The 13795-nt window shown below is 46.4% G+C and overlaps 2 protein-coding genes across 3 annotated transcripts; both read right to left on the bottom strand.

Moving 5' to 3' along the window:
- Window positions 1-1284: 1284 nt before the first annotated feature.
- LOC103061002 (carbohydrate sulfotransferase 5) lies at window positions 1285-5692 on the bottom strand. 2 transcript variants are annotated; one of them, XM_025176707.2, is made up of 2 exons: window positions 5332-5692; window positions 1285-4530 (listed from the first exon to the last, which is right to left on the bottom strand). In XM_025176707.2, exon 2 carries the CDS (start codon window positions 4372-4374, stop codon window positions 3190-3192), a length of 1185 nt encoding a protein of 394 aa, XP_025032475.1. In that variant the 5' UTR covers window positions 4375-4530; window positions 5332-5692; the 3' UTR covers window positions 1285-3189. The 2 variants fall into 2 exon arrangements, with proteins under 2 accessions (XP_025032475.1, XP_087992485.1); XM_088136359.1 differs by lacking the exon at window positions 5332-5692 and adding an exon at window positions 5059-5241.
- Window positions 5693-7163: 1471 nt separating this feature from the next.
- TMEM231 (transmembrane protein 231) lies at window positions 7164-13772 on the bottom strand. Its single transcript, XM_088136360.1, has 7 exons — window positions 13572-13772; window positions 13318-13484; window positions 12986-13114; window positions 11628-11771; window positions 8163-8244; window positions 7957-8061; window positions 7164-7563 (listed from the first exon to the last, which is right to left on the bottom strand). The coding sequence occupies exons 1-7, from the start codon at window positions 13705-13707 to the stop codon at window positions 7382-7384; spliced, it is 945 nt and encodes a 314-aa protein (XP_087992486.1). The 5' UTR covers window positions 13708-13772; the 3' UTR covers window positions 7164-7381.
- Between the last annotated feature and the right edge of the window lie 23 nt (window positions 13773-13795).

The raw sequence follows: 13795 nt of genomic DNA, 5'->3' as shown, positions 1-13795 counted from the left end.
AACCCTAACCCTAACCTAACCCTGTTTCCTAACCCTAACCCTCACCCTAACCCTGATCCTCATCCTCACCCTAACCCCCCAACCCTCACCCTCACCCCAACCCCAACCCCTAACCCCAACCCTCGTTTGGAAACGAGGTAGAAATTTGAAATCTCTTAACAGCTGTGGGCATTGTGGGAATGATGAGGGAGTGGCTTGGATGCCTGCTGGGGAGGTAGGGTTGGCTAGGAGGTGCTAGTGGTCAACCGGTGAGCCCTATTCCTCCTCCCTCAAGGGAGGGAGCCCTTGGGACACATTCCAGAATGGGGAATGGGGGTGGTTTTCCTCATGGTCTGTGGTTCCCTTTGTTCCATCTCCCCCCAGCAAAGTGGCAGGCAGTTCCACTGGTCAGCTGAGGAGGAGGAAGAGGAGGTGGTTTCCTGAGGGCCGTGAGGGGAGGGCAAATGGTGCAAGCCTATATTATAGGTGGGAAGGAAGGCAGGCAGGCAGGCAGAAGGATGGAAAAGCAAGGGAGGGAGGGAAGAAGAAAGATTTCTGACACTCCCTGCCAGTTTTCCACAAGCAAAGTCAATGGGAAGCCAGCAGGAAGTCGCTCATACTCCCACTGCTTTTTTGCCCTTGGTCATTATGTTTCTCTGTTTAGGTAAGGAACTATCTCTGAAACGATGACCCAAAGGTTGTCTAGTATTCATCTGTAATTGGCAAATACCAAATTTCACAGGCATCTAGTAGAAAAACATGACCTGGAAGCCTAGAGTCTATATTTTATGTACTATGGCATTAAAAATAGATAGTATGAACCTAAGTGAATCCTGATGGCTCCACTGAAGAACACTGGAAAGTTCCTCTCTTTTGGCACATTTCTCTAAACCAGTGCAAGCAAAATAATAGTAATAATAATCCTGATATGATGCCTCATGCTGATCAAGATTCTATAGGTCTCAACCTCAGATTCTCCCCGTTCCCCCATATTCCCTCCTTGGTAACACTTGCTTCATTGTTAAGTGGCTAGGTAAGTGGAAGGGCCTTCTTGAAGTCATAGGGAGCACCTTTATAAGTATTCTCAAAGAATTAGATTCCTGATAAGTTTAATCAGCTGGGGCTAGTTTTCATTTTATTTCAAGTGCAACTATTTCTCTTACCTTTAATTATTTAATAAATGTAATGAACTGTAATTTAGGGTGAATGTATTTTGCGTGGCCTGGGGAATGTCTTACCTAGATTGCCAGGTATATACTGTATACTTACCTAGTTCTTAAGAAAATTAAAGAGAAAGGGGCGAGGTTTAGATTTATTGAAATCTTAAGTACAGTCAGTAACATAAATCTACAGGACAAACCCATATGACAAAAAAACTGAATTCATGCAGGCTAGGCTAAAATGGGTAGCTTATGGTTTAGTATATGTGAATCAGGCTATCATATTAAGTGATAATATGGTTTGTTTGGGTACAATGCATTATGCAAATTCAGCAATCATATTGACATAGGATCATAGGGTATGTACACAGGTTCAAAGGATTTAATTGGAAGAGGCATAATGTTCTAGTTTTTCTCTTATTTTCTGTAACATAAATGTGAAAAGCAATTTCCCAGCTTCCAGCTAAAAGATTTATAACCTGCTGACTGCAAACAATTTTCCCCTCTAAGAACAAGAGCCTGTTGTAAAAGCGTAGGAGATACTGGGGGAGGGGGGAATCAAACTATTCACTCAAAGCCATTTTAACCTGAATCTCTTAGTAAGTTATTATATGAACTTGAGAGTGTATATGCACCTTTCTGTGTTGCTAAATATTAACAATACTCCAGTCTAGAGTTAAGGCCTTACAGAACTTACTGGCAATCTTCCGTCTCTCACAAATAAACTGGTAGTTGGCCAGGATCCAGCTGGTGACTCACTGTCCCTCTAAACCTTAGGTTTTTCTCTCTCTCTATTATCTCCTGACATCCCACCATGCCACTAGCATTGGTTAATAATTTGCCCCAGAGTGCTTTTCCTCTTCAGTGAATCTTCTCCGGGCCCTATCCTAGAATGCTTAGGGATCACTTTGATCACTTACAAAGTAACAAGACTTCCACAGAACAAACACTGCCCCCTCAATTCTAGGAAGACTGGCCATCCTTTCTCTAAATTAAAACCAGTAAGTCCATGTTGGCCATTTTAGCTGTCAACCACCATCTCCACTCTTCCCATCAATCTCCTAGGTGTTTTAAGACTTTCCCCTCTGCCAACTCCATATCTGCCATCCCTCCTCCTCCTCCTCCTCCTCCTCTGAGAATCTAAACTATTTTTTATTCCCACACCTTATTACCAGCAAAGCCTAGCACAGAGTTAGTACAGAGAGATTACTTGGGAATCTACATGGATATGTAAGAAGTTAATCACACAAGGTTTTAGGGTTGGGTCTGTTGTGTGAACACAGGAGATCAGGGGCTACCAACCTCGCAACACTAGCTACAGAAACCCCATTTTTTACACTGGCATATAACAGCTATAATAAATAAGCTTCATACCTTTGCAATATTCAACTGCCCCATGTGGGATGCTACTACTTTTCAGTATGATAAAAAATATGCCCAAGAAGATTGAATCCAAGTATATCTATTTCCAGCTATAAAGCAAAAAAAAAATAATCACATTTTCCATATAATTTTCATTAGGAGCTAACTCTCACTATTACAAAGAGAGACAGGATGCCCATATTCCAAAATTTCAGACTATAATAAATGCAAAGACAAATCCAGAGCAGCAGCATGTTGGGGTACATAGACAAAGGAGATAAAGGCTGTAAAAATATGTATTGAAACAAATCCTTCTAGCCCCTGGATTTCTATTCCCGTTGTTCCCTGATCTCTGTGGCACATGGAAGTTTGAGTATAATAACATTTCAGATTCCCAAAAGCATTATTCCTTATCAGTATTTTACAGTCCTGTATATGAAAAAGAGCTTTAGAAAAAAAAAGTTCAAGAATGAATAGAGCAATATATCATAGTTATTAACCATGCACAAGTGAAAAATAATTTTCTTGTAATGCAACATGATAAAGTTGTTCTGGATGCTATGCATTACTATTAATTTGAAAAAGCAAAAGGCATGCAGTTCCTTGGTTTGGGAAAATGGAGTTCTAAGAGAAATTACCAGATTTACTGAAGCCAACAAATCTTTTCCAGTCATTTGAGAAATTTCATCTAGTTTTCACTAAACAATGCCCAGCGAAATTGAGTTCTCCGATGTGGCAATACTAGATCTAAAGACAAATCTTTCTGCTCTTTCTCAGAATTTACAAATTGATAACCAAGTATATTTAAAGCACTTCTGCAAACTTCTTGCACTCTTTGTACTTTCTGAAATGAAAGAACATTTCTCCAAGCCTGGGAGACATTGACCGCATCTCGAGAAGTGATCTGGAAGGCTTCTCTTTTCTTACTTGGTCCTTGTCCATGTGTAATATTATAGATCCAATTCTCAAGTTTCTGGGTCAACAGAAGATCTGCAAATGCATACATTGCAGTAATTTCCATTAAAGGATCTCGCACAATGTCTTCAAATCGGATCAATAAGTAACGATCTTTTAAAAATAATGGAGGTTTCTGAGTAGCTGTTTCATAGATCTGAACATGGCTTCTGCAAATCTCCTGCAGGACTTTATATCCACTGTCATCCACTCTGCTGCCATTCACACCCAGAACAATTCCGTTGTCACGGGCAAGGGCTTTAACAGACTGTTCCCGAGACTTCACAACAGCCCTGGGGTCCCGGACCAGGTGGATGATTTTGAGGTTCAGAGAGGGATCAGCGAGGAGAGGGTAGAGCACCTTGAGGTCAAAGAAACGGACTTCCTTTAGGACAACATGGCTGTACGTCTTGCAGGCCTCTTCCACTTTGCTGAAGGGGTACTTGCCACAGAGAGTCTTGCAAGCGTTCTCACTGGTAATATCAGTCCGCTGGAAGAATTCACAAGCAGGAGTTGTGCATAACGCCCGGCTCACAGCCCACTGGAACAGATCGGACAAGTTTCTATTACTCTTCCAGGGCATATAGGCATCGAAGACAGACATGTCACACTTGAAGACAGACCGGATGAGATCCCGCACTGCCATGTGCAAAACCTTGGCACTGTTTTGGTACATGGCTGCCCACACGTGCCAGGCTGGCTCCATCAGGTAGAAGACATTGGGGTGCTGGCTGAAGAGTTGCCCCACAAAGGAAGATCCTGACCTCCAGGAGGAGAGGATAAGGACATGCACCTGGGTAGGCTTTTCCACGGAATGAGGAATGAAGCCACCTTGTTGAGTGTAGAGAAAGACCAGGAATCCTGTCTGGACTGCCAGGATAATTGCAATCGTGGCATTGGAAAGACGAAGCCTCAGCATCCTGGGTGAAGCCAAGTGCAGCTGGAATGATGGAGAGAAGGTGGTCGCCACTTTTTAAAGCACCAATTTTATAAAATTATGTTTCAAGTTTTACAAATTAAAGGTTGCTGACAAACTGTACAGAGAATCCCAGGTTACTGTGTCATTGTGTCCACACTGAAGAGAAAAAAGAAATATGTATGTGGTGTTAGATAAATTAGATAAGAATTCTGCTGCTCTAATTTATATGCATTATTTACTCTAGAAACAGTGCAAATATCTTTTCCTCTACCCAGCCTTAAGACTCACAGGGACAGAAAACCACCCCTCACTAATATGTGAGCAAACTTAAGGGTTTGCAGATCTGGTTTACTTTAACCCTAATAAAGCAAGTAAAGCACAGAAGCAAAATAATTGCTCTTTGGATACAAGAAGAAGATTTCTAAGTACTGTACATGACCAAAAGACTTCACAGTGTTTTTGCGCAAAAAACTTGCAGCAACTTCTTTTGAAGGCAGGGGACTCTGTTCCTGCTAGACGATTTGGGATCCGGAGCTCTGGGCTGCAGCCAGAGGCCCCGCCCGGCCCTGAAATTTAGCCTAAAATCGTGGAGCGGGGCGGGGGGGGGGGATACCGGACGTGCAAGAGCGCGGCTGATGAGGGTTGCGCTCGCCGGAGCCAAGGCCTGCGTCCAGACGCTCTTACAAGCCTTCGCGGTTCTCCTCGCTGCTCGAGCGACTGGCTCAGCACCCGCGCCCTCGAGGCGTGCGCGGCGCCCGGTGCCCGGTGCTGCAGGCGCGATTGTCCGCCAGGGTGTCCGCCAACCTAGCTGATTAACAGCCACCCACGGGGGAGACCTTGGGGAGAAGCTCCGCGTCCCGGCCGGGGGAAGGGGCTGCGCCGCGACCGTCCTGCATCCCGACCCCTGGAACTGCCGCCGCCTCATCATTTCCAGCCCCTCCCATCCCTGCCCCTAACCTTAGTTAGTATTTGCCGGCGGGCGGCCAAGAGGACGCAGGGAGTCCGGAGGCAGCAAGACGGCGCAGCTGCGGCTGCGGCGGCGGCGCCGGCTCCGCGCACAATGAGCAGCATTCAGAGCGGCTGCTGGGGGGAGGCGCCAATCAGGGGCCGGCCCGATCCCTGCTCTCCAACAACTGCTTCCTTCCTCCGCGGAGCTGCGGCGCGCAACAGGCGGGACGAAAGAGCAGAGCGCGGGCAGAGGAGGCTCTTCCCCCGAACCCAGTGTTGGAATATGCGTGCAATAAGGGAAGGGAGACGTCTCTCGTACGAATAGAAAAACACATCTATAGGAAAGATAAAATGCCCGTTTGTTGTAGCAGTAGACGAAGAGACTTTTGCTTAACCATAAATAAGTTTGCTGTAACTTTGAGATAAGGAAACATCTATGAAAAGATGTTCACGCTAGGAGGGAGATGTTCATGCTGATAGAACAAAAACTATTGTAATAAGCTGATCCATTTTATTCTATTAATAACAATTGGCTAAATTTTAAACTAAAAGGTTGGAGATTCAATCCCTTTTGCGGCCGTCCACGCAGACACCTTTGGGTGAATAAACATTCTTTGACTTCTATTGATCGTCTGGTCTTGCTTTAATCCCAGTTTGGGGGGGGGGGGATGAAACCTTATGAAAAAGGGCTCTCTGTTTCATCCTTTTCCTTACCTGTGGGGAGTCAAGGGATGACAAGGAAACTAATGTTTATGGACCTCCACACATTCCTCTCATTTCTGTTATTGTTGAAAGACATTGGGCAGACATCCTGTCTCCTTAAGTGTCCAGGCCATAAAGATAAGGTGGGGGGGAACTGACCCCAATTGATAGCCTCCAGAACACTCTTCAGCTGCTCTGGAGATGCCTCTACACTCCAGGAAACAATAAATATCAGAAGACAAAAGGGATGCCCCAAAACTTTGACTGGCAACCAATGGGTCATCAGGGAGAGAAGTTTCCCCCAATAATAAGGAGGATCCCAAATTTATGTCAATTGTAGCCAATCAATTTGTCAATTGCTATATCTCTGTGTAAGAAACATGTATAAAATCTTCTTTGAGTGTGATCGGGGTACTCCTCTGCCTTAAGGGGAGACCCCAGCTGACTCTATTGCCTTACTTTCAATAAAACTTTAAAACCTCAGCTGGTACTTTTGTGTCTGATCTTCTGCGGGACTGAATCCTAATTGGGGAGAGTCAGAAACTCTCAAATTTTGCTAACAGGGAGGAAGGAAGTTAATCCTTCTGACACCCTCGTCTCACCCCAGCCACCGGCCACCTGAGCAGCAAACCTCCATGTGGGGCAGCCAAAGCAAAGAGGCCTGGCAGAACCTGTGGGGGGCTCAGCAGCTTTCTGTGGCCTTCCCCGACCCTGTAGGGGCAGGCCACTCACCTATCAGCGGACAAGGGCATGGAGGAATGGGAAAAGGACACCCCCCACACTTAATCCTTAAATCCACAGATGCAGCTTCCCCAGGTGACCCAAAAAATATATGGGAAATGTTTTGGTTTTTGCTGATTTTTGCAAGGGATAAGGAAGTTTAGCAACAGCTCCTGCCTGCTGATGGTCCCCATTCCCTTGATTTTCTCCTTGGATTTTGCGAACAGGTGGGGAAAGAGCAAAGGCACTCTTCATTTCAGTATCCCTGCAGGAAAAATCTGTCTTTTCAAAGAGTGGAGTTCTCTTTTTGTTTCTGTGCTTAAATCCTTCTACAGGACTATGCCATCAGGTTTAGGATTCAGTTATGTACTTACAGGCAATGCAACTCGTTTATATAACTTTCATTAAAAATTTTATCTTGCCACCATATTGACTATGGCTGATATGCATCTGATAGACCATAATAGCAAACAGATTTCTGAAAACAGGACAGCAAAAGTAAATATACACTGAGGACATATTGATAAACTTTGCAAAAATAATAGTAGATGAACCTAAAATGTGGAATGCCTCATCTTCTAAATGCAAAGCAGTCAAAGGAACTGAAAGCAAAGTTCTTTATCCTGTGCAAGCTTGGTCAGGATTTGTGCTCCTTATAGGACAGTGGTGGGGGAACTGGAGACACTGGCACTGTGTTCAGCACCTGATTTCGAAGGAGGAAGATTTTTATTCTTTCAAAAATCCACAAAAAAATCAGGAGGATGCCAACATACTGGATCCAGGCAAACTTCATCATCTCCCAGAAGCCTGGCTGATATGTACTAAAAGTCAAGGAGTATAGTATTTGGAATTTAAAGCATATTCACACAAGGACAGGATATGCACCTCAGATTCATTTGGCTACTAGAGTGAACTGGGAAGTATCCCCCCTCCCCCCAAAAATGGCAGAAGACAGTGAAGAAATGAGAATTCCCCAAGATCTCCTTTCCCCCAGACCAATATAAAATGTACCATAAAACTTTTAAACTTTTTTTAAAAAGCTACAATCATTCTCTAGAGTTACATCCCATTTGAGTTTCATGGCATTTTTCTAACACAGCTGCTTAATGCTTGTAATGGTCTTCAAGGCTACAAGTCTTAGTACAACAGCCATAGTAACATAAACCACCATTCAGAATGGTACCCATCACCAACTGGCAGCCAAAGGATATGCAATCAGTTCCACTGGATAATGGATGAAGGCCTGGATTACAAATGGTTGATCTGGTGATCTTCCAGTCACCCAGATGGGACTGGGACCAGACAAAACTGTTGTAACTGTAAAAGAAATAACTATAATTAATATTAAGCCAAATAATCTGAGAAAGGCCAGAAACCTGTAGCGTACAAACAACTGAGAACATTCAGTGAAAACTTACCATTCCTCTTCTGATACGTTTCAATGATGTGCACAAAATCATAGTCTTGCGCAAAAGGACTTGTACTATTGATCACAGATACCTGTCACAGTGAGATAATTTTGCATTAGACACCGGACCTTACTAGCTGGTAAACTTGCATCAGAACACATGATGAATACTTTCAGGCATATACCAAGTGATATGATGCCACACAGGTTTCTACGTTTGAGACCTTACACTCTGAAAATGAGGAAGCGTTAACTTGTGCTCTTGGAGTATTGGATAAGGGGAACGCTTGGTTTCATATAAGCACAAAGCCCTTCATAATTGCTCAGAATTCGTAAATTGCCAACTGACCAGATATACACTGTCAATATTCATAAAAATCGTGATTGAGATATTATCATATTTGGTTCTGATATAAATACATTTAATTAAAATCATTAACACATTTTAAAGTAAGTTGATCATTTTCTAACAGGTATGACACATGCGCATTTTCCCCTTTTCTCTATTTAGTGCCTGGCAATGTTTTAACCAAATACTTTGAAAGAATTTGTAATATATATTTTCCTTTCATAAACCAAGGTGTTCTGTTTTTTCAAGGTAAGTAGATGGCATTATTGGACCTTAATAAAACAGGACAATTTATTTATTTATTTATATTTCAGATTTAGATACCACCCATCTCACAAAAAGTGACTCTGGGTGGTTCACGATAAAACAGCAATAAATATTAAAATACAATAAAACAATATAAAATACAGTAAAAATAGAATAAAACCAAACACATACACAAGTAATATCTTCCAAGATGTCAATGGTCAGTAAGATGTTAACATATGGGAGTATCTTCAAGGTGCCAGCCACCCCCAGGATTGGTTGCCCTTTTTTGCGCCCCCTGCCAGTCGGCAGAGCCAGGTCTTGACTGCTTTCCGGAAGGACAAGAGAGTTGGGGCCTGCCTCACCTCTGGGGGGAGAGTATTCCATAAGGCGGGGGCCACAGCAGAGAAGGCTCTCTTTCTGGACCCCGCCAGTCGACATTCTTTCATCGACGGGATCCGCAGCATACCCCCCCTGCCTGACTGGGTAGGACGGGTAGATATAATGGGGGTGAGACGGTCCCTCAGGTAACCCAGTCCCATGCCATGCAGGGCTTTGGAGGTGATAACCAACACCTTGAATTGGACCCGGAAGCAGACTGGGACCCAATGCAGTTCACATAGTAACGGTGTAACATGTGCCATCCTTGGGGCACCTAAAATTGCCTGCGCAGCTGCATTTTGAACCAGCTGAAGCTGCCGGGTACTCTTCAAGGGTAGCCCCATGTAGAGTGCATTGCAATAGTCTATATGGGAGATGACTAGGGCCTGAGTGACTGACTGAAGGGACTCCCGATCCAGAAAAGGGCGTAACTGGTGCACAACACGTAGTTGAGCAAGGCCCTCCTGGCCACAACTGAGCAGGAGTTGTGAGTCCAGGAGGATCCACAGGTCTGGGGCAGTGCAACCCCATCCAGAACCAAAGATGGTAAATTTCTGGAGACAGAGGAGCCCCAACCCACAGCCACTCCGTCTCACCAGGGTTCAGCTGAAGCCTCTGTTCCCCATCCAGACCCCCACAGCCTCCAGGCACCGCGAAAGGGTAGCCACAGCATCACTCAAATCACCTGGGATGGAGATATATAACTGGGTATCATCTGCATATTGATGATACCTCATCCCATGGTGGTGGATATCTCGCCCAGTGGTTTCATGTAGATGTTAAAAAGGGGCAGGGAAAGTACCGAACCCTGCAGCACCCCACAAAGGAGGGGCCACGGGCTGGACCTCTCGCTCCCTATCAACACCGATTGGGACCGGCCTTGGAGGAAGGAGGTGAACCAGCACAAAACTGTGCCACCCACCCCCAACTCCCCAAGCCGACCCAAAAGGATACCATGGTCGATGACATCGAAAGCCGCTGAGAGGTCAAGAAGAGCAAAGATGGATGCACTACCCCCATTCCGCTCCCGCCAGAGATCATCCAAGAGTGCAACCAATGCTGTTTCAGTCCCAAATCTGGGCCTGAAACCCAACTGGAAAGGGTCCAGATAATCCGTTTCATCCAGGATCCTCTGAAGCTGCAACGCCACCACCTTCTCAACCACCTTCCCTAAAAAGGGAAGGTGGGAGGCTGGACGAAAATTGTCCAGTACGGTGGGATCCAGTGATGGTTTCTTGAGGAGGGGGTACACCAGCGCCTCTTTAAAGGCCGCTGAAACAACTCAATTCCTTTGTATGAGAAAATCCCAAAAGCCACACTTGTCATAAATGGCAAGCTCATGGATTGACTGGCAGGAGGCAGTCAATATTATCAAATCTTACCTTGGAACATTAGTGAATAAGCAAAAAATAGATGTCTCAGATTATATGTATGTATACATAAATGTACACTTCCAAATAATATTTAAGGAGAGACAGAGTGTATGTTCTTATTGGTTGGTTTTCTTTTCAATTTTGCATTTAACAATATTTTTTTCCTAGTTTTTTATCTTTAAAAATAAAATTTAAAAAAATAGATGCCAGCTCCCTGATTGTAAGCTTCTCTTACTAAAAGAGGTGAGCAAGAAAGATCAAGCAGTATACAGGTAGTCCTCGTTTAGCAACTGCATCATTTAGCGACCATTCGCAGTTACAACAGTGATGAAAAAGTTACTTTGTGACCAATCCTTGCATTTACGACCTTCACAGGTCTGTAAAGCAAAGGAAAGCTGAAGTAAGATCTAAATAGTCTCAGTTTCACTTAGCAACCACTTTGCTTAATAACCGAGTTACTGGTCCCAATTGTGGTGGCTAAACAAGGACTACCTGTACACCAGTGCCACTGCTTATTACATTTTGAAGAAATCTCATAATACACAAATTCAAACAGGACCACAGCTTCTGCTATTACCTGCCTCCAGGTGGCCCCTATTTTCTGACATCTCCTTAGATTTTATAAGGTCATTGAGGGGCACAGAGAAACACAGAAACAGTTCAAGCTTGAAACAGACTCTTCTGATCTTACTTAAAGAGTTTCAAACTCCAAGGTCTTTTCTGAGATCAGAACACTTCTACCGAGGTTAGAACAGCCCACTTTAAGCTCAACTTACTTTGCACATCTCTAGGCAATACTATACCTTGCCTCAGAATACACGCTGCTGTGCAAAAATAGCATTTCCTTCAAGTTGTCCAAATTGATTAACCACATGAAATAAAAATAGGGATTTTAAACTATATGCATTTGACAGACTTGAGGCAGTAAATCCTAATTTTTCTACCTAAGGCACCATCGTGCCAAACTTCCTACAATTTTTGAAAACTGCCGAATACTTAGCAACACAAATTTCCTAGGCAGAGTCTACTGAATATAGTATATGACTTCAGCCAGAGCAGTCGCAGAGGAAAAGACAGGCAAAAGATGACACAAGTGAAGAAAGTGAGATGGGGAGAGGGCACTCACATTATATCTGCTATCCAGCCCAGCATGGCTAAGTGGCTGCCTCTGGTGAAGCTTGAGATCTCCACTCACAAACACCTGTGATCCTGGCACAGGGGAAAAAGACTGTAAAAAGGCCATGCTCTGCATCACAAAGGTGGACATTCTCTGAAATGAGAGCAGCAAATAAGCCAGAAGGGCAGAGAGAGAGTTGTTACGGCATAATATTTAGCATCACGTGTCACAAAAATTAGGATTAGAATTGCTAACAAATGCACAGATTAGTTAGACCAATCAACTATGTATAGAATATCCGAAGATTTGAAGAATCTGAAAAAATATAGAAGTGGTTTCAATTTTTAAACTTGTGGTGTAAGAACATTTAAAGAGATGTACAATCCACAACAATGTTTCCATTCCTATACTAGTCACAAGCCAGAAACCCCAACACAGGACATGAATACAACTGCACATTTGCGTTTCCCCAACAAAAAGTATTTAGATATACTGTATGCCACATCCGCCGCGACATTGTGCCTAGGAAGAACTAAGAGCCGTATCGTCCGTAAATGGGATTGCTTTTTAAAACCACCCCGGTTGGCGCCAGTCTCTGCACATCTTATGGAAGCAAACAGCAGAGTTTAATTATCCACTAATGAGTTCCATTTATCTGTCCTACCTTTCCCACTATTCAGTTTTATGACATGAAACTGAGTTCTAGCATTCTGAGAAAAATGCTCCCCTATTCACTTTTCCCAGATTATGCATAATTTTGTATATCTGGTTTTTCCTGAAGCTGAGAATCCTGAGCATTGTAACCTTTAAGCTCCTTGCTCAGTTTCTCTCCAGACCTGCATCCTACATTATTATCACTCTGCTTCAGAGGATAAAAATGATAATTAGCCATCCAGAGCCTCTGATAAGGGGCAATAAGTAGGTAAGTAAGTAAATGAATAAATAAACGTTTCTAAAAGCGGATTCCCTTAACAGAAACAGGCCCCCTTCCCCTCGGCTGCCGGCGGAACAGTTTACAAACCACGGGCGCGTCTTACAAAGGCCCCGCTGCCAGCACTGTAGGGGCGGCTTTGGACGCCACCGCCAGAATAGTACCTCTGCGGGCGAAATGAGGACGCGTCGCTTCATCCTTCGCTTGAGGCCAGGCGCTCCCTGAGAAGCGGTTTTCCGGCCACGCTTCCCCCGGAACCTCAATCTCCGCGGAACGCATCGGGCTTGGGCTACACGGACCACGCGCCCCTCTCCCACCGCCACCGGCCAGTCCGCTTCCGCAAACCGAGGGCCGCGGGACGGCTGCCGGACAGACGAAGCCGGCCGTCCTCGTGCCCACAGGGCCGCCCCCCCGGCTGCCGCTCGCGCACACTCACGCGCAGCTGGTAGGAGAAGGTCAGCAGCAGCTGGACCCCGACGACGCGCTCGGAGGGCAGCAAAGGGAGCGCCAGCTGGAAATGCAGCCGGTCCATCACTCCATCCTGGTTGACGTCTTCCTCCCTGGCCTAAGGGCAGGGCAGAGCAGAGCAGAGCCTTTAACCCCCCGCGGCGAACGCGGACGCGGCACAGGCAGAGTCGGGGTGGCCACGCCGCGGCGGCTGCCGGCGGACCCCGCCCGCGCGCGGGAAAGCGCGCCACCCGCCGAGCGGAGGCCCCCGCCCCGGCCGCGCCGCGCCGGCAGCGGCTCAGCCCGGCCGCCCCTCCGTACCGAGACGAGCGGGACGCGCAGGCGGGCGCCCAGCAGGCGGTTGCAGGCGGCGAAGGAGCTCCAGCCCACGAGCCCGCCGCCGCCCTCCGTCAGCGCGGCCAGGAGCACCTCGTGCCGGAAGCGGACGCTCGGCTGCTCGGCGTAGCTGCTCCGCGTGCGCCAGAACCCTGCACGAGAGAGGACGGGGGCGTCAGGCCCGGCGGCGCGGGCCCGGGGCGCCCGCCCCGCCACCCCGCCACGCCACCCCGCCCCACCGTGGCTCCGGTAGGCCACCAGCAGGGGCGGCACGTAGGTGAGCGCGCCCAGCAGCAGCAACCCCAGCGCCGCCGCGGAGCACAGCCGCGCCCGCCCGGGCCGCCCGGCGCCCGCCGACACCTCCAGCCAGGCCATGCCGCCGCGCCGCCGCCCGTCTCCCGTCTCCACGGCGACGGCGGAGGCGGAGGCGCCGCCCTGCCGGCCAATCGCCGCGCGCGAAGGC

Source organism: Python bivittatus, unplaced genomic scaffold (assembly GCF_059951505.1).
Source record: "Python bivittatus isolate LINGU-HERP-01145 unplaced genomic scaffold, Pbiv_v1 ctg000190_np1212, whole genome shotgun sequence".
NCBI classification, from domain to species: Eukaryota; Metazoa; Chordata; class Lepidosauria; order Squamata; family Pythonidae; genus Python; species Python bivittatus.
Note: the sequence above shows the minus strand (reverse complement) of the source record. Positions and strands in the feature narration are given on the sequence as shown.